Source organism: Suricata suricatta, chromosome 17 (genome assembly GCF_006229205.1).
Source record: "Suricata suricatta isolate VVHF042 chromosome 17, meerkat_22Aug2017_6uvM2_HiC, whole genome shotgun sequence".
Taxonomy (NCBI): Eukaryota; Metazoa; Chordata; class Mammalia; order Carnivora; family Herpestidae; genus Suricata; species Suricata suricatta.
The window spans coordinates 4,123,452-4,141,665 of NC_043716.1; the positions used below are offsets into that span (position 1 = coordinate 4,123,452).

Consider the following 18,214-nt stretch of genomic DNA (forward strand, 5'->3'; position numbering starts at 1 on the left):
GAGCTGCACGCGGTCACTGGCGTCCAGCAGCTCCTGCTCGGACAGTCTGCGGGTCCGCTCCGTCTGCTCCAGAGCCGCCTTCAGCTCCTCCAGCTCCTCCAGCAGGAGGCCGTTCCTGCGCTCTGCGACGGCCAGCTGCTCCTTGAGGTCCTCGTTGCTCCTCAGGGCGTCGTCCAAGTGCAGCTGGGACTCCTGGGGGAGGAGCCGGGGTGAGGGCGGCGCGCAGGGCAGGGCGGAGCCACCGGGCCGCCGAGCCCGCGCGCTGACCTTGAGCTGGCCCTGCACGGTGCGCAGGTGTTTCTGGGTCTCCGCCACCTGGCGGCTGGAATGGCCCAGCTGGATCTCCATCTCGTTGAGGTCGCCCTCCATCTTCTTCTTCAGCCTCAGGGCGTCGTTGCGGCTCCGGATCTCCGAGTCCAGCAGGCTCTGCATGGCCTCTGCAGCCCGCTGGCTGTTTCCCTTCAGCTGCTCAATTTCCTCGTCTTTCTCAGTGACCCTGCGGTCAAGCTCCAACTTCACCTGGCTCAACTCCAGTTGGACGCGCAAGATCTTGCTCTCTTTGTGCTCCAGGGAACCCTGATAAAAGCAGAGTGGTGATTGGGGGTGGCATGGGCAGCCGTCTTCCTGAACTGCTGTTTTCCTCCCTGGTAATATAAAATGGGTCTTATTCTACCCATTTTACATAGGAGTAAGGATCAAGCAATTTGCTGCCAAATGACCCTACTAGTGACGAAACTGAAACTAAAGCTCTGTATCTGTTATGTACAATTTTATGTGTGGAGGAGGACAGAGCATCTTTCTGAGTTAGTAAAACCACTATTAGGCGTGTCTGTCCTAAGTGACCATAAGTCAGGGCTCGCCTCTTCCCTAAAACGACAAGGTCACTGTTTTCCCATCATCCTGAATTATGCAAATCTCCCCGGACACAGCTCGACTGCCCACCCGCCCTGCGCTGGCTACATTGATTAGGGCGTCGAGACACCATGCCTGTATGTGGACTTTTACGGAACTCCCAGTGGCCAAAGATGGCCGTGTGTGACTCTGAAAACCGAGAATTCTGAGCTCGCTCTCAGGATGTTTGGTGATCGAGGCCTTGCTTCCTGAGAGGAAGACACTGAGGGCACAGCAAACACATACATTTATTTTCAAGAGGGGAGATGTGATGAGCCGAGCCGGAGGGGGCCCGGGAGGCAGAACATGGCCCCGCTGTTTCCCTGGGGACGGCTGGATGTTAATCCCCTCTGCATCTCCAGGCAGGAGATGGCCCCAAAGTCAAGGTCAAGTCCCCTCTCCTTTGGGGCTCCACCCTCCTGAGCATTCATGCCCCAGCCACTTACCTCCGCCTCCTCCAGGGCAGCCTGGAGGTCTGACTTTTCCTGCTCCACCTGCTTCTTGGTCTTTTCCACTTCCTGCAGGCTCTTGCCTGTTTCTGCAATCTGCTCCGTTAAGTCAGAGATCTCTTCTGCAAAAGGACAGGCTTGATTTAGGCCGTTTCATCCAGTTCCAGCCGACAGCTAAGGCATTGTGCTCAGAGTCGTGGGGGGGCTGGGGATGCATCATGTTTACAGAGGACAGGATGCAGCAGAGCCCTTCAGGTGAGGGGCCAGCAGGACACGGGGTGTGGCCTCGCCCGGACGCTGCAGAGAGCAGCCGCAAGGACACCGCGTGGCCCACAGAACTTCACAAGTATGTACCAGGGCTGTGGCGAAGGCCATGAGAGGGAATTGTGGGGACAATGCATAGGATATAGAATCTCAGTCTTTTGGAGCCAGAAGGGGTTTTAGGGGGAATCGGGTCTGGTCTTGTTTTGCAGATCAGGAGTGTGAGGTCCCTTAGGACTCAGTGACGTGTTCAAGGACACAAAGCCATATAGAGACGGACTCCATGGAAAACCTTGTCCTCTAAGAAGAGGTGAGTTTACCAATTCAGTTTGCCGTTTGTGCTGCAGAATGAGACCTTGGTGTGACGGCTGTACATTAGCGGGACTTCGCTCCAGAGTCGGCTGAGCAGATGGGGTGGGGGTGGGGTTTGTGGAGCCGTGGGAAGAAGAGGGGGAGGCATTAGGGGGTACAGTGCAAAGCTGGGGTGCGGAGAGAGCTCACTTTGCATGTTTTTTAAAAAGTTTATTTACTATTTATTTTGAGAGAGACCTAAATAGCACGAGGTAAAGACAGGAAGAAACAGAGAGAGAAGAGAAAGAGAATCCCAGGCAGGCTCCACGCTGTCCACGCAGAGCCCGACATGGGGCTCGAACCCACGAGCCGAGAGACTACGACCTGAGCAGAAACCAAGAGTCGGACGCTCAGCCACCTGAGCCCCCAGGGGCCCCGTCACCTTGCAGGTTTTTGTTCTCCCGTCTCAGCGTCTCCAGCTGGTCCACCACCTCCTCGTAGGCATTCTGCATCTTGAAGATTTCAGTACTAAGTGACCTGGATCCTTTCTGAGAGGCTTCCAACTCAGCCTGACTCTCATCCAGCTTTTGCTTCCATTCCGCAAGGACCTGGGAGATGACCGAGGGACATGTGAGCAGCGGAAAGGACCAGGACCCGGGCGCGCCCATGAAAACAAGGAGCGTGTGTCAGCACTGCCACGGTTTCACCCTCCCATCCTGGGGTCCCAAGAAATGGGAGGGGGTCTCATTCTAGATCACAGGCTCCAGACTCTGATTTTCCCACAGGCCATCTGCTGTGTTCCTAGAGGTATGGGGTTCTCGAAGTAATCTGAATCAGCCTTCTCTAAAAATTCACTTTGGAGAGACTGTCACAAAAGCCAAGAGGCGCTGCAAATCCCAGCCGCCCACACCGTGATCTGCCATGCGCAGGGTCTCCCTGGCGGCGCTGGCATCTGGCGCATCCAAGCCTGAGAAGGCACTGCTCTCGGGGTGGGGGTGGGGCAGACCTTATCCATGTCTCTCTGCTTCCTGTCTAGGACGACACGGGCTGTGTTGGTGCGTTCCAAGTCCAGCATCAAATCATCCACTTCCCCCTGAAGTCTCTGCTTGGTCTTCTCCAAGGAGGCGCACTTGGCGCTCACGGCCTCAGTGTTTTCCTCTGCTTCCTGGAGTCTCTGGGCCAGCTTTTTCCTAAAAGAACCAGACTTTTTTTTTCCCTCCGTGGACTATTTCATAACTACTTGTTGGGCTGGCTGAAAAGGAACAGTCTGTTCAGGACTGGCACTTGGTAAGACCAGGACCTAGAAGGTGATGAGTGGACAGGGTCTAGGTATCACCTGAAGAAGCGCGAAGTGCTAGGTGGCAAAGCAGGCCACCGAGAAGCCCCCAAGGGAACAAGATGGAATGGACAGTCCCAGAGGAGGGACAGGGATGCCCTACCTGAAAGCTTAAGAAAACTCAAGGGCCTGGGGAGGAAGGAAGAGAGAGTCTCAAACTAGGAAGAATTCTCTGTCCCTTCGCTTGTGCCTTGGGGGCACCTCTCACGCCATAGCCCGGGACCCGTACTTGGCCTCCTCCAGCTCCTCTGTGCGCTGGATGGCGTCCGTCTCATATTTGGTCCTCCACTGGGCCACCTCGCTGTTGGCCTTGGACAGCGCCCTCTGCAGCTCGGCCTTGCCCTCCTGCTCCTCCTCATACTGTTCCCGCAGCAGGTCACAGTCGTGGCGGGAGGACTGCAGGGCGTGGGCCAGCGCGTTCTTGGCCTGTGGCAGCACAATGGTGACATTGCAAAGACATCTGGCCATCTTCCAAGCTAAGGTACTTTCACTTTAAACCGGCATTTCCCAGGTGAACTATTCCCAAGCTGCCTTCACAAAGCTTCACCACATCCGCCGTATGTCCCGCTTTATTTAAAAGTTTTTTAAGCTGACGCCCTTATTATATTTAAAATGTATGTACTTCAAAAGTAAACTGTTCAACTGCATTAGATACCGAAGCATCAGGGTTTGCCATAAACAGGAGGGAACGTAAGAATAAACACCACGGAGATAAAGCAACGTTATCTGTCACCTTCTAGCTAGGTGCTTTCCGGCCGTGGCTCTGTGCCTGGGGCCTTCTCTCTGTCTAACGAAAATATGCACATGCTAGAGAGATGATCTCCAAATGGAGCTCTGTTCCTTGTGCAATCAGGAAAATGGGAACAGAACGAGAAGGGAGTAGTTTTCTTGCTAGGGGATGCAATGCCGTGGAAAGCGCTCCCTGAGCTTAGCAGTGACTGTACCCTGGCCAGAGGACTGGCTTGATCCTATAAGGGATCTTCTAGCCACGTGTTCACACTCTGCATCTTGCCACGACCCCCACCCCAGCCCCCTGAAGGCCCTTAGCATACGATAGGAAGATGGGACAGAGATAAAGTGCTTGTTCTTTCTTAGGAGTCAGTGGAGCTCAGGAAAATTCCAGAAGATCGCCTTGTAAGTCTTAGCCGGTGCATGGCAACCTCAAAAATCACAGAATGTCAGTGTTGTGGACCCCTGGACTCCTAACGCTTGAACACACATCGGCAGCGTTTATTAGGCACCTACTGTGTGCACTGTTCTACTGTGCTGTTTACCACAAGGGGAAATTATTCTTGCCTCGGCGTTTATAGACCAGCAGGGAGATGGGCCTGATGGACGTAACTATCTCAATGTTGAAGTCAAGAACGTGTTGATGACGTGCATGTTTAAGCACGTGTCCTAAATGGGCCCCTGAAGCCATGCAGTGTTTTGGAGGGGGAGAGCTTCAGAGCAGGTGATATAGGAGGTGATCCATGAGTGGTGTGGGAGGAAGAGGAGGGCATTTCGGGTGGCCTGGATGAACAGCGCAGTGTAGGGAAAGAACACCCAGAGGGAGGTGGAGATGGTCAGGCTGAGCAGTGAATGGGGTCAGGGGGCTGCCCTGGCTGGAGAGGGCTGTTCACCAGAGCACCCCGGGGGCGGGGGCAGAGGAACCCAGAGGATGGGGCACCCTGGCTCTGAGGAAGGAGATCCAAGGCCAAAGTCCTGTAACCTCAGAGTGCAGGTTCCTAAAGCTTCCTGTGCAGCAGAGAGGGGAAACATGGGACTTCCTGCTGTCCCACTGGCCCCAACCATTGTTGGTGGCCTCTCTGGTTCTGGCTGCACCCTTCCAGAAAGAGGCATTCCTACCTTAGTTTCTTCTTCCAGCTGCCTCTTGAGCTCCTCCACCTGCTGGGTAAGGGCCTGCTTGCCTTTGGTTAGCTGTGAAATCAGAGACTCCTTCTCTTCCACTTGATGGCTCAGCTCCCCTGAAAACAGATGCATGAGGGTCCCCGGCTGCCCTCTCCCACCACCCGCCTGGACCCCAGAGCCCTGCTCATCTCTTACCGTTCTGGGTCTGTAGTCTTGCCTTCTGCATGTTCAGATCATGGATCAGCTGGGTCTGTTGGTCATCCTTGGCCTTGATCTCATTAAATTGGTCTTCCACGGTCCGACACATTCTCTCTATGTTACTCTTTTAAAAAAAAGAAGGCAACGTGAATGGAAAAAAATGGGTTCCTGGCATCCAGGATTGAACTGGGAAGTTGGGTAGTTTGGCTTCTTGTCAGGCAAAATAAAAACAGGTTTTTAATGTTTATTTTTGAGAGAGAGAAAGAGAGAGAGAGAGAGAGAGAGAGAGAGAGAGAGAGAGAGAGAGAGAGAGAGAGAGAGAGTGAGTAAGTGGGGGAGGGGCAGAGAGAGAGGGAGACACAGAATCTGAAGCAGGTTCCAGGCTCTGAGCTGTCAGCACAGAGCCTGACACGGGGCTTGAACTCATGAACCATGAGATCATGTCTTGATATAAAGTTGGAGGCTTAACCAACTGAGCCACCCAAGCACTCCATATTGTTTGCATTTAAATGCAGAACACATAATGTTAAAAATGTTTTTTAATTTAAATGTTTATTTATTTATGTATTTTTTTGAGGGAGACAGAGACAGTGTGAGCAGGGTAGGGGCAGAGAGAGAGGGAGAGGGAGACTTTCAAGCAGGCTCCATGCTGTTAGCACAGAGCCTGATGTGGGGCTTGAACCCCACGAAACTTTGAGATCATGTTCTGAGCTGAAACCAAGGGTCAGATATTTAACTGACTGAGCCACCCAGCTGCCCCTGAATATTTTTAAATGAGTATTTATTTTGAGAGAGAGCAAGCAGGGGAGGGCCAGAGAGAGAGGAGACAGGGTGCTCCTAAGTAGGCTGTGCACTGTCAGCACAGAGCCCGATGCACAGCTCAAACTCACAGACCATGGAATTGTGACCTGAGCTGAAATCAACAGTCAGAAGCCTAGGTGACTGAGCCGCCCAGGTGCCCTGATGTCAGTTTAAAAAATCATAATTACTTAAGCTTTGCTTTGTGTCTGTGAATACTGATTCGCCCCCAATAAGTTAGAGCAATAGGCTTTTGGTAGCTAAGTACTGGTCTGTGAAAGATACCTCGGAGGAGGTGGTACTCATAGGAACCCCAGAATCTTCTTGTAATGTAAGGAATTCTATTGTCATCAGATTTGTTTGCTAGCAGCATATTCAGGTGATGGTGTCGAATGTTTCTCTCGATTATACAAAAGGTTCCGTATAGTAGAGATGGCAGGGGGGATTCACTCCTCTAGCCTCTACCTGGCCCACATTTTTGTGCAGTTTGCTTTAAAACCTTGCGTATATTATAGACTCCTTCCTCCCACCTCATATAACAATCAAACAGATATATTGAGCATATAGTTTTCCTTAGACTGTAAATTATAAGATGGCAGCAGAAAAGGCAGGGATAGGGGCACCTTGGTGGCTCAGTCCGTTGAGTGTCCAACTTTGGCTCAGGTTATGATCTCCTGGTTCATGAGTTTGAGCCCTGAATCTGGCTCTGTGCTGACAGCTCAGAGCCTAGAGCCTGCTTTGGATTCTGTGTCTCCCTCTCTGTCTATCTTTGAGAAAATGACATATGAACATGAAATAATTTTATCTGGGATAGTTGAAAAAGAGACAGCAACTCACAAGGAGAAAAAAAAATCAAAGGATACAACAACTTAAAAAAATATAAAGCAATATAAAAGACTTCCTCCACTGGATTTTAGAATTGAGAACAGAGAGCAGAAAGCATGATAGAGAAAGGGAGGTGACAAGGTGCCATCATCTCTTCTAACCCAGGCAACCCTGCAACCTAGCCTGCATGTTATGGGGAGGGGGAGGGGACAGAGACAGAGACAGAACACATAATTCCTTCGAGGGAGGAAAAAGCTAAGAAGGGCAGAAAAACAGGGAAGCAAGCAAGCAAGAAAAAGGAGTGGCAGTCAGGCAGGGAGGAAGCCCAGGCTGTGTGGATCCAGATCCCAAACAAGGACAGCGAGAGGCACTATGAATCTAGAAGCATGCATCACTCCGTGAGGAAGGGTGGAGGTTTGCCTTGAAGTCACACAGGAGTGACTGCCACGAAGCTGGTGAGGTTTGAGCGTCACAAGCCTCAGCTGCAGGGGCCCTAGATCATACAGGTGGCTGTGGAAGGCTGCAGGTGCAGAAGGGAGGCTGCACGCAAGCGGAATATATTTTTAGGGAGGCATTTCTGGCCAATGGCCTGAAGAGGTCTCAGAAGATAGAGACCTGATTTGTTTTTCTCACTCTAAATGATTATTCACTTTTGTGCTTAACTTTGTATTTATAATTTGTATTTATAACTTTGTATTTAAATTTATAATTTAAAGTTTTTGTTTTTAATTGTTTTAAATTTATTTTTGAGCAAGAGACAGAATGCGAGCAGGTGAGGAGCAGAGAGAGGGGAGACACAGAATCCAAAGCAGGCTCCGAGCTCTCAGTACAGAGCCCCACGCGGGGCTCAAACTCCCTAACGTGAGATCGTGACCTAAGCTGAAGTCGATGCTCAACTGACTGAGCCCCCCAGGCGCCCGTAATTTGGGGTACATTTTCTTAAAGAGCACCTCCTTTCTTGAATTTTACTTGCATCAAGTGGCACAAAACTCGGATCTGCCTCTGTTCTCACGCATAACTTCAGATTGGTTATGCCGCCCAGGATTAGTACGGTGGGCTAGAGAGGCAGCATGTAGAAAACCATAGCCAGCAAGGCCCTTTGCAATCCATGCATAGATTTAGCTCTAGAAAATTCCAGATGGGTTGGAAGTTTCTGGAAGCTTTCTGAGACTCTGGGAAGGGTGACGAGACCTCTCGTCCTAGTAGATCATTGGGTCAAGCTCGAATGACTGGAATGGATTTTGGGGGTCGGGGCAGTAAGAACTGGGGGGAGAGCATTTTGGTTTAGAACAGGCAGTGAATCAGGGGACATCAAGTTAGAGCTGCCCCCTGGGCAGGCGGCTGTGGCTGCCTCACACTTGCTAAGCAGGGAGTCAGGCACCTTGGACTTGGAGACGGTCTCCATGTTGCTGGCCATGTCATCGATCTCCATCTTCATCTCACTCTTCTCCTTCTCCAACTTCTGCTTGACCCTCTGCAGGTTGTCTATCTGCTCCCCGAGCTCGGCCACGCTGTCTGCATGCTTCTTCCTCAGGGTGGCCGCCATGGCCTCGTGCTGCAGGGTGGCCTCCTCCAGGTCCCTGCGCATCTTCTGGAACTCGGCCTCCCGCTTCTTGTTCATCTCGATCTGGGCGGAAGTGGCCCCACTGGCTTCTTCCAGCCGCTCGCTGATCTCCTCCAGTTCCCGGGAGAGGTCTGAGCGCTGCTTCTCTGCTTTGGCCCGGGAGGCCCGCTCTGCCTCGATCTCCTCCTCCAGCTCTTCCGTGCGGGCCTGAAAGGGTCACCGCGTCAGGCATGTTGGGGTGGGGGGAGCAGCCCATTTCGGGAGGGGCAGGGTGGTGAGGGACTGAGGGTAGGCATCACAAAGAAAAGAATATGCTAGAGCATTAAATTAGTGAGGAACAACTTGCAAACAGTCTAAATGTCCATCAGCAGAGGACTCGTCAAATCCACCATGATGGGGCCATGTTCCAGAAGTTTGTGAAGCAGTTAGACTGGACCCTGGTCTACCAGGGACATGTTTGCAGGGGCAAGTTTTGGGGTGCCTGGGTGGCTCAGTGGGTTAACGTATGACTTCAGCTCAGTCCATGACCCTGTGGTTCGTGGGTTTGAGCCCCACGTTGGGCTCTGTGCTGACAGCTTGGAGCCTGGAGCCTGCTTCTGATTCTGTGTCTCCCTCTCTTTGCCCCTACCCAGCTCTCGCTCTGTCTCTCTCTTTTTCTCAAAAATAAAGATTAAAAAAATTTAAAAAAAAGGAGCAATTTCCAAAATCAAAGCCTATGTGGTATCATATTTAAGCTAAGAGATATAAAATATATAGAATATAAAATACCCATATATTTAATGAACATGTTTACATACATAAATATACATGTAAGGATATATGTTTTGATGTATATGTGCATATACATATGTATGTATGTGTGTGTGTGTGTGTGTGTGCGCGTGCATGTGTATATATATATATATATATCTCCTATATTAGTTTCTTTGGGTCTTTTTTAAAAAAATATTTCATTTTTAAGTAATCTCTACACCCAATGTGGTGTATGAACTCATAACCCCTAGATCAAGAGTTGTACGCTCTGCCACCTGAGCCCCCCGGGGGATGCCCTTTGGGTCTTACGTGTGTACATAAACCTACAGCAAAAAAATCCCGCAGGATACACATCCCACTGAAAGTGGGAGGGATTTCTTTTTTTTTTTTTAAGCTTATTTATTTTGAGAGAGACAGAGACAGCATGAGTGGGGAAGGGATGGGGAGAGGAGAAAGAGAGAATCTCAAGCAGGCTCCATGTTGTCAGTGGAGAGCCCGACGTGGGGCTCAAACTCACGAAGCTGTGAGATCATGCCCTGAGCTGAAATCGAGTCAGACGCTCAGCCGACGGAGCCCCCGAGGCGCCCCCGGAGTGGCCTCTGAGAAGCTGGGGAGAGCACCCGGCTCACTAGCGGTGACCACAACACCTCCTACGTAGCCTTGCTGGCAACACTGTAATCTTCTCAAGGACATGTCACTTGTGCTGCTGACGGGATTAAGGTGTGAAGTTCAGACACCTAAAGGGAAGGACGGACTTTCTCTCTAGCTCTGAGGACAGGAGGAAAACCAGCAGCTAAAGAAACAAAGGGAGAAGGGCAGGAGGGACCCTCGCAAAGGGTTTCAGGGTCTGGGAGGTTCTGATATTTCTACCTGCAGTTCTTTGATCTTCTTCTGTAACTGCAGGCTGTGCACTTGCTGGTCATCAATTTTGGCTTGTAACTGACTGATTTCAAACTCCTTCCTGCAAATACATACACGTATATACGTATTTTTTAAAATAACACGAAATACAAGCTTTTCGAAGGGGGTAAGTTGGCTTTTGGGCTCAAACAGAGGAGAGGCATGAAATACCTACTTTTTCAACTTCTCCTCTATTTGCTGCTTGTCGTTTTCCAGATCCATGATGGATTCCTGGGACATTTTCAGGTCTCCCTCCAGCTTCCTCTTCACTCGCTCCAGGTCCGCCCGCAGTCTCTTCTCCTGCTCCAGGGAGCCCTCAAGCTGTGGAGACATGGGTGCGAAGGTTGAGAGCCCACGGGGAGAACGAGCTCGCCCCTTGAGCTGTGTGGCCGCACGCATGCCCACGGCTTCTGAGGGTCCGATTGCATCGTCACTGCCCCCCACTCACATGCATCGTTGGGGGAGTGATGTGCACAGATCTGTGAGTGTGCCCGTGTGTGTGTGCACATGGGGTGTGAGGAACGGGAAAACTGATGCAGAATGGACACGTTCCAGCCACAGCCGCGAGTGGAACCTGGAAACCTCGCACCCGGAACAGAAAATGCTAACACGGTGGGGAACGATGGGGAGTGTCACGGCCACAGCGGGGCTCGTTTGGAAGAATGTGAGAACAGGAGCTGAGCTTTGGGGGCCCAGGGCATGGAAAGGGCTGAGGTCCGGACTTAGGGGTTCTGCTTCAGAACCAGAAGCTGGACCCCCACCCCCACGCCCCTCCCCTGCCCTCCCGCCGTGCTTCTGCAAGTGCACCTGCCGTGCTTCTGCAAGTGCAAGCGGTTAGAACGCAGTGGTGACGTCTGCTTACGTTGTCTGTTTGTTGTTCGAGCTTGGCGTTTATTTTGATGAGACCGTTGACTTTATCTTCTTCAACCTGGAGATCATCCAGCGTTTGCTGATGGGCCTCCTGCAGAGACTTCCTCTCTTTGGTCAGTTTGGAAATGTTTTCCTCGAGGGCTGTCATCTCTTCAGAGAGATTCTTTACCTGGGACAGTATCAACACGATGCAGCTGTGGCAGCCATGGAGCCAAAAGCTTCTAGCAGAACCTACTGATGTTTTCCTTCCTTTCCCTTTCTTGTTCTTGTTTTTTTGGCTCCTGCCTCTTTACCTCCCTGGCAGGTGGTCAGCGTGTTGGGTGTGCCATCCTGAATCGATCAGCCTATCGGTTCTTAATCCTCCTCGCTGGCCTGGCACAGAGAGCCTCGAGTCCTCCCGTTAGGAAGGCTTTACCTCTCACAAGGCAGGACACTGATCAATGCAAACAGGGTATCTCAGAAGAACAACCAATCCATCCATATTTATCACAACAGACCAGTGAGAATTTGGGGGTTAGAATAAGGCAAGACATGCAGGGCTACGTGAGGGTCCGGAACGGGACCTGGAAGCAGGAGCGGGGGGCAGGGGGCAGGGGGCTAAACGTGAGGCTCTAGGGCACTTAAATTAAACTTTGTTCCATGTATGACCCTCTTCCAGATCAGAGGCTGTTCAGCTCCCGACCTGCGGGCCGAGTCTGGCCACAGACACATCTCCTTTCGTCCACGTAACAGTTTACAACTTTTGAATCAGTTGCCATGGTGCAAAACTGAAATGCTATGTGACATACAATCAGGACCCCTGGCTTCTCGTGGAAAATCAGAAGCGTTGGTAGCCCCGGCTTCTCATTCCCACAGGAGGCAGCTGGCCAGAGCGGTCACAGCGGCCGTGGCGGACGGGCAAACGGCCTCCTGTTTGCCACAGTCGCCGCCCCGCCGACGGCCGCTCCCCCGCTCCTGCTGGTCTGGTCAGCTCTGGGTCCCCTCACACCGCGTCCGCCCACCCCTGGCTCTGTCTCATTGGCAACCATTTGGATGTGAATCAAGTGTTGCATTTCTCACTTGTTTCTGTAAAATGTGTCTTCCCTTGCGCACGTGTGATTTTTCGCTTCCGTAAACGGCGTCGTGCTGGACCTCTCACTTTCCTATTTTCAGCACTAGTTCCTTCGTGTCCATCCTGGGGCCCTGTGTGTGCCCTGCTGTGCCTGCTGGCCATGTAGAAGTCCCCGTGGGTCTTCTGAAACCCACAGCATCCTCGTTACGGGCTGGTGGGGGAATCGCCTGGTCTAGACGCTCAGGCGCAAAATCGTTGGGCCAAAGGATATGTGGATTCTTCCTTTGACCCAGTATCTCCGCACACTTTCCTGAAAGCTGCGTCCGTCTATACTCCGCCACTAGGACAAAGGGTCCCTGTACCCCCACATCCCTGCCAGAGCTTGGTGTGACCCAGCTTTGTGCCCCCGTCCACACTCCACCCCCACTCCGGCCCCTCTGGCCACTTTGGTCTGCTCGTCCGGGGACAAGTGAAAGCGAAGCTGGGTAGGACGCCCTCCTTCTCTAGGATCGCTCCCTTTGTGCAGGAGGGGGCAGGGCTGGACGACTGGGGTGCAAGCCAGGCGGAAGGAGGGGTGAGGAGAGCCTCGGGGCTGGAGAACAAGGCAGAGGAGAGGACGTGGGGGCGCTCGCTGCCTGTCCACTCGCCCCCGCCTCTGACCCCGGCAACGTCTCCTCCTCGCAGACGGGGAGTAAGGATCGTTCCAGAAACTCTGGGGACCTCGGGGTGGCCCACCTTGTTTTCCGTGGCATGCTTCTCCTTTTCCACTTTCGTCAGGGTCAGCTCCAGATCGTCGATGTCTCTTTTGAGGGACGAGCATTTATCTTCCAGGTTCCTCTTCTTGGCCACCAGCTCCGAATTCATCTCTTCTTCCTCCTCCAGTCTCTCGCTCAGCTCCTTGACTTTGGCTTCCAGTTGAATCTTGCTTTTGATGAGCCCCTCACAGCGCTCCTCGGCGTCCATCAGGTTTTCTGTTTCCTGAAAGAAACGGCGCACCGTGGTGTGGTCAGACTCTCGGAAACCCTTACAAGGGCAGGGCTCTGCCCTCCAAAAGCCTATGATCTAGACCTAAGCCAAGGGATGGGTCACACGCATGCACACGCATGTGCACGCACACACATTCATGGGCAGAGATGCACACACACAAACACACACACCATTCATATATCATTCATATATACCTTTTTTGGTAATGTTTATTTTATTTATTTTTTAATAGTTTATTGTCAAATTGGTTTCCATATAACACCCAGTGCTTCTCCCCACAAGTGCCCCCCTCCATGACCATCACCCCCTCCCTCCCTCCCCCTCCCCCTTCAGTCCATGGTTCGTTTTCAGTATTCAGTAGTCTCCCTTGATCTGTGTCCCTCACTCTCCCCCGCTCTCTTTCCCACTTCCTCTCCCCATGGGCCCCTGTTAGGTTTCTCCTGTTAGACCTATGAGTGCAAACATATGGTATCTGTTCTTCTCTGCCTGACTTATTTCGCTTAGCATGACACCCTTGAGCTCCATCCACATTGCTACAAATGGCGAGATTTCATTCTTCCTCATTGCCGTGTAGTACTCCATTGTATATATAAACCACATCTTCTTGATCCATTCATCAGGTGATGGACATTTAGGCTTTCTCCATGATCTGGCTATTGTAGAAAGTGCCCCTATGAACATTGGGGCACATGTGCCCCTATGCATCAGCACTCCTGTATCCCTTGGGTAAATCCCCAGCAGCGCTATTGCTGGGTCATAAGGGAGTTCTATGGATAGTTTTTTGAGGAACCTCCACACTGTTTTCCAGAGCAGCTGCACCAGTTTACATTCCCACCAACAGTGTGGGAAGGTGCTCGTCTCTCCACACACTCGCCAGCATCTAAAACTTTCCCTTTTTTTTTTTAAACCACCAAGGACATCCACGTAATAGCAATTCACCTAAAATAATTCCAAACAAAGGAGTCCAGAAAGTTCATAAAGCTTCCGCAAATTTGCCAAATTTGGACAGCTGGCCATTTCACGCGTTCATCTACGACTGGTTGAAAAACGACTCATCTATACGATGTTACCACTGGCTAACTGGCGTTTTCAAAACTTTACTACCTTTTCACCTTCAATAGAAGAGTCTTGTAAATGCCTCGTTAGTCCTGCCTCCTAGAGCCACAGGGCAGAAAACTCAAAATAGGCAGGAATGAAGTGAGTAAATAAATATATGTTCCAGGAGGCTCTGTAATGACTCTCTTGGACAGGCCAAGATCAGCTAATTATATTCTTAAACTTAACTGGCTACATCTTATATAAGAGTGTTGTAAAAACTGGACATGCATCCCAAGGTTACGGATGAGAACAGGTATGTGTGTTAATTGAACAGGTATTATGTGCTGGGCATTTTACCTGCATGGACTCATCTGATCCTCCCAATAACCCCAGGACATGGTTGCTATTACTGTGCCCATTTTACAGATGAGGAAACTGAGGTACAAAGAGGCTAAGTAACTTGCCTAAGGCAACATAGCCATAATGTGGAGAGCCTGGATATCAACCTAGCTATCTAGTTCCAAAGCTAGTCCTCCTGCCCACTTGGCTTGGGAAAGTGCTCCAAATAACCACTTGTGCTAACTGGGAAAGTAAACAAGGGAGGGGAAAATGCTTTGCGAGCCCAAAGCATTTAGGAGTTTCTTCAAAAGGGCAAATGATAAGCATCTTAACTTGTGAATTGATACAATAATCGTACCAGGATGTTACACACTAGGCATGGTTTCGTTTCCCCTATTTTCTTGATTTTACAAATGCTTCTGGGCACCTGGGTGGCTCAGTGCTGACAGCTCAGATCCTGGAGCTGCTTCGGATTCTGCGTCTCCCTCTCTCTCTGCCCCTCCCCTGCTCAGGCTCTGTCTCTCTCTCTCTCTCTCAAAAATATATAAACATTAGAAAAAATTTTTTAATAATAAAAATGCTTATCAAGGCAGATGGGTGGCTCAGTTGGTTGAGTGTCTGACTTTGGCTCAGGTCATGATCTCACTGTTCGTGAGACTTAGCTCACGTTGGGTTCTGTGCTGACAGTGCAGAGCCTGCTTGGAATTCTCTCTCCCTTTCTCTCTGCCCTTCTTCCATTTGCGCGTGCACACAGACACACACACACACTCTCAAAATAAATAAGCTTAAAGTGAATATCTTCAAAGCATTTTTAGTAGAATCCTATTGTCTGAATTATATATAATTACTCTTTCTACTTTGAATTATTTTAGTGATTTACTTTTATTTACACGATATTTTAAAAGACCTGGCACATTCCTGACAGTTTTTAATTATGCTGACGGACACGTTCCCTTCTGGAAGACAGAGACCACTGAGGGCCAGCAGAAATTCACTTTGCAGACTTGCTCCCAGCAAGCCCCTCCGCTTGGGGCTAAACCAAGCCCTGATTCCCGCCTCGGGTGGGCCGCAATACTCTATAGGCCCACTAGGTGGCACCACTGCCCCTTGAATAGATGCACCTGCCGGGCCTCCCTTTTGCTCCTCCTTATCTGGCCTTGTCAGGAAGGTACTCACAGACTGGACCTGCAGCTGGAGGTCATTCTTCTCCTGCAGCAGGGACACCATCTTCTCCTCCAGCTCCTTCCGGCGAGCCTCCGATCTGGCCAGCTCTTCCTTGGCCCTCTCGAAGTCCTCCTTCATGGTGGCCATCTCCTTCTCGGCCTCCGCGCTCTTGAGGAGCGGCTTGATCTTGAAGAACAGGTTCATCCAGGGCCAGTGCTTGACGTTCATGAAGGCGCGGATGTTGTACTGGATGCAGAAGATGGAGTCCCTGTCCACGCAGTAGGACTGGGGTTAACGAACCACAGCAAGGCCTCGGGTCCACCCTCCCCTGCCCCGTGGGCCCACCCCCTTCAGCCCTCCCCGCTGTGCGGGAAGCAGGGACAGCCAAGCTGTGCAGCTCCTGCAAGCCCTGGAGTGCTCTCTGCAAACGAGGGGCCAAGGACACCGCGTGCGTGGAGGTTGGGAGGTGGGAGAGGACTCGAGGCCATTTGTGGGCCCTCCCACCCCCTCGCCGCCTGGCCCCCGGGCTTCTGCCCCCACCGCTGCACTGGAGATGCCACGCCTGAGGTCCTGGTGACCAATGCGAGGAGCATCTTCGTCCCCACTTTTATGAGTCTGTCTTCCACGTGTGAGCGGCTGGTTCTCACCGTTTTGAGAGACCCCATTGTCTTTGACTCCAGGGAAACACGGTTTTCCTGTTTCGTGGTACCGCGCCGTGTGGGCCTCTTTCAGCTAATGTGTGGGTCTACACCCAGGACTGTCTCCCTGAGTCTCGTCCTTATAGAATAACCTCCTTTCCTGACTTCCACTGTGGCCTCTGTCCCAGTGACGCAGGCCGTATCCCCCCACCCCCCGCGTCTTCCAGAGCCTCGTGTGCCTGACCAACACGTGACCAACGTGCAGTGGGGCCATGTGGCGAGGGCAGGGTTGGAGCCTGCGAGCACTCTCTATGGGGCATCAGGGACGGGTCCCCCGCAGATTCCCCTCCCCTGGAGTTCCCGCACATAACCAGCCACCAGGGCCGCTGCTGCGTCCCTGGAGGAGCAGGACTCCTCAATGTCCCTGAATCCGTCCCCCGCTCCCTCACCTGTTGCCCGTTTCTAGTTCAGGGCCTTGTCACCTTCTGCAAACCCGATCGTCTCCCTTATGTCCCTTCCACGGCTCTCCAGCCAGGGCTCTCCAGCCGACAACCCGTCTGGCCTCATTAACATGGTGCCTCTCCCTCCTCACCCCCACCATGGTGGCCTCCAGGCCATCTTCTCAGGCCAAGCGGGGTCCCCAGCACAGAATGGCCGCTTGGTAGGTGCTGGTTAAATGAATGGATGAGGACGTCAGCACCCCGAGACTACAAGCAGGAAGAAGCCATGAGCTGTGAAGTAGGGGGGGCAGCGTGAGGCGGGCCGAGGGGCTGCATCACCTCCTCTCCATCATCCTCTTGAACTCCACTCGCATCAGGAACCCCCGGCAGATGGCCTGTGTGCGTGTCATCAGAGTCACCAGCTTCTCGTCCCTCATCTCCTCCAGGAGTCCCAGGAGTCCAGCTTTGAAAAACACCTGTATCAGAGGAGAGATGAGCTCGCTTTGGGCCCCTCAGGCGTGTGACCAGGGCCCTTCTGTGAGCCTGTCTGTGCCCGAACCATCCCTGGGCCTTCAGCGCCCTGGCTTGGGACTGGCAGCCGTCTGGGCACCACGGTGGGCTCTCCTGTGCCCTGTTGCAAAGTACATTCCAGGCCGTGCCAACCCACAAGGACTGCTTGGGACAGATGTCCCACACAGAATGCAAGGATGAGTCCAGAGAGTAATCTCAGAACCCAACGGTTCTGCCTCCCCCTTCTCCTGTCTGTCTGCTCGTCTGAGACAGGCCCCACTTTCGGGCCCACGCACCCTCGGCCCACACCAGCGTTCCAAGGAAGCAGGGCACCCTGGAGGCCAGCAGGCCCCGGCCTGGCCCTTTGCAGGAAGGAGAACTCTGAGTCAGGCCAGGATTTGAAGCTGGCCCCTGTGCCTCAGGGTCCCTGGGACCACGAGCAAATGTTTTGCCCTCTGGGAGCCTTTACTTCCCCTGCCTGACCTGTAACCCTGTGAGATCAGAACCCTCCTTATCACCCTCAGGATATCGGGAGGACTGCATGCGAGGTGCACAGGGAGGGAGTCACGGGGCTGGGTCAGTCATGTGATCAGTAAATGGCAGCCATTTTTATCTGTTGTAATCCTTCCCTCCAAACCATCACTCCCTGGAATCCTTGCTGTGTCCTCCTCTCTCCTTGACTGTTTCGTCCCATTTAAGGGGTCGTGGGGTGCCTGGGGGGCTCAGGTGGGTAAGCATCCAACTTTGGCTCAGGTCATGATCTCTCGGTTCTCAGGTTTGAGCCCTGTGTTGGGCTCTGTGCTGACAGCTCAGAGCCTGGAGCCTGCTTCAGATTCTGTGTCTCCTTCTCTCTCTATCCCTCCCCTGCTTGCACTCTCTCTGTCTCCCTTTCTCTCAAAAACAAACATTTAAAAAAAAGAGTGCCTTTGCTCTGCTCTCTCGGACACTAGAACTTTCCATTGCTTTCTTCCATTGCCGAGAGGGCCCTGGCTTCCAATTAAGCCGCTAGACACTTAGAAACCAACACAGACACAGAACGCTCAACCCTAGAGCCAGGCTC

The 18,214-nt window shown here is 52.2% G+C and overlaps 1 protein-coding gene across 1 annotated transcript in view; it reads right to left on the reverse strand.

Annotated features, from left to right (window-relative positions):
• Nucleotides 1-18,214, reverse strand: part of LOC115281862 (myosin-13) — a 50,680-nt gene that overhangs the window by 8,596 nt on the left and 23,870 nt on the right. Inside the window, exons 19-33 of the mRNA XM_029927515.1 lie at nucleotides 16,984-17,120; nucleotides 15,579-15,834; nucleotides 12,774-13,016; nucleotides 10,980-11,156; nucleotides 10,293-10,438; nucleotides 10,088-10,178; nucleotides 8,282-8,671; nucleotides 5,275-5,401; nucleotides 5,077-5,195; nucleotides 3,458-3,654; nucleotides 2,899-3,082; nucleotides 2,335-2,500; nucleotides 1,338-1,462; nucleotides 268-576; nucleotides 10-192 (exon numbers count right to left, since the gene is read on the reverse strand). Coding sequence (XP_029783375.1) covers nucleotides 10-192; nucleotides 268-576; nucleotides 1,338-1,462; nucleotides 2,335-2,500; nucleotides 2,899-3,082; nucleotides 3,458-3,654; nucleotides 5,077-5,195; nucleotides 5,275-5,401; nucleotides 8,282-8,671; nucleotides 10,088-10,178; nucleotides 10,293-10,438; nucleotides 10,980-11,156; nucleotides 12,774-13,016; nucleotides 15,579-15,834; nucleotides 16,984-17,120 — 2,850 coding nt within the window. The remainder of the gene's footprint in view (nucleotides 1-9; nucleotides 193-267; nucleotides 577-1,337; nucleotides 1,463-2,334; nucleotides 2,501-2,898; nucleotides 3,083-3,457; nucleotides 3,655-5,076; nucleotides 5,196-5,274; nucleotides 5,402-8,281; nucleotides 8,672-10,087; nucleotides 10,179-10,292; nucleotides 10,439-10,979; nucleotides 11,157-12,773; nucleotides 13,017-15,578; nucleotides 15,835-16,983; nucleotides 17,121-18,214) is intronic.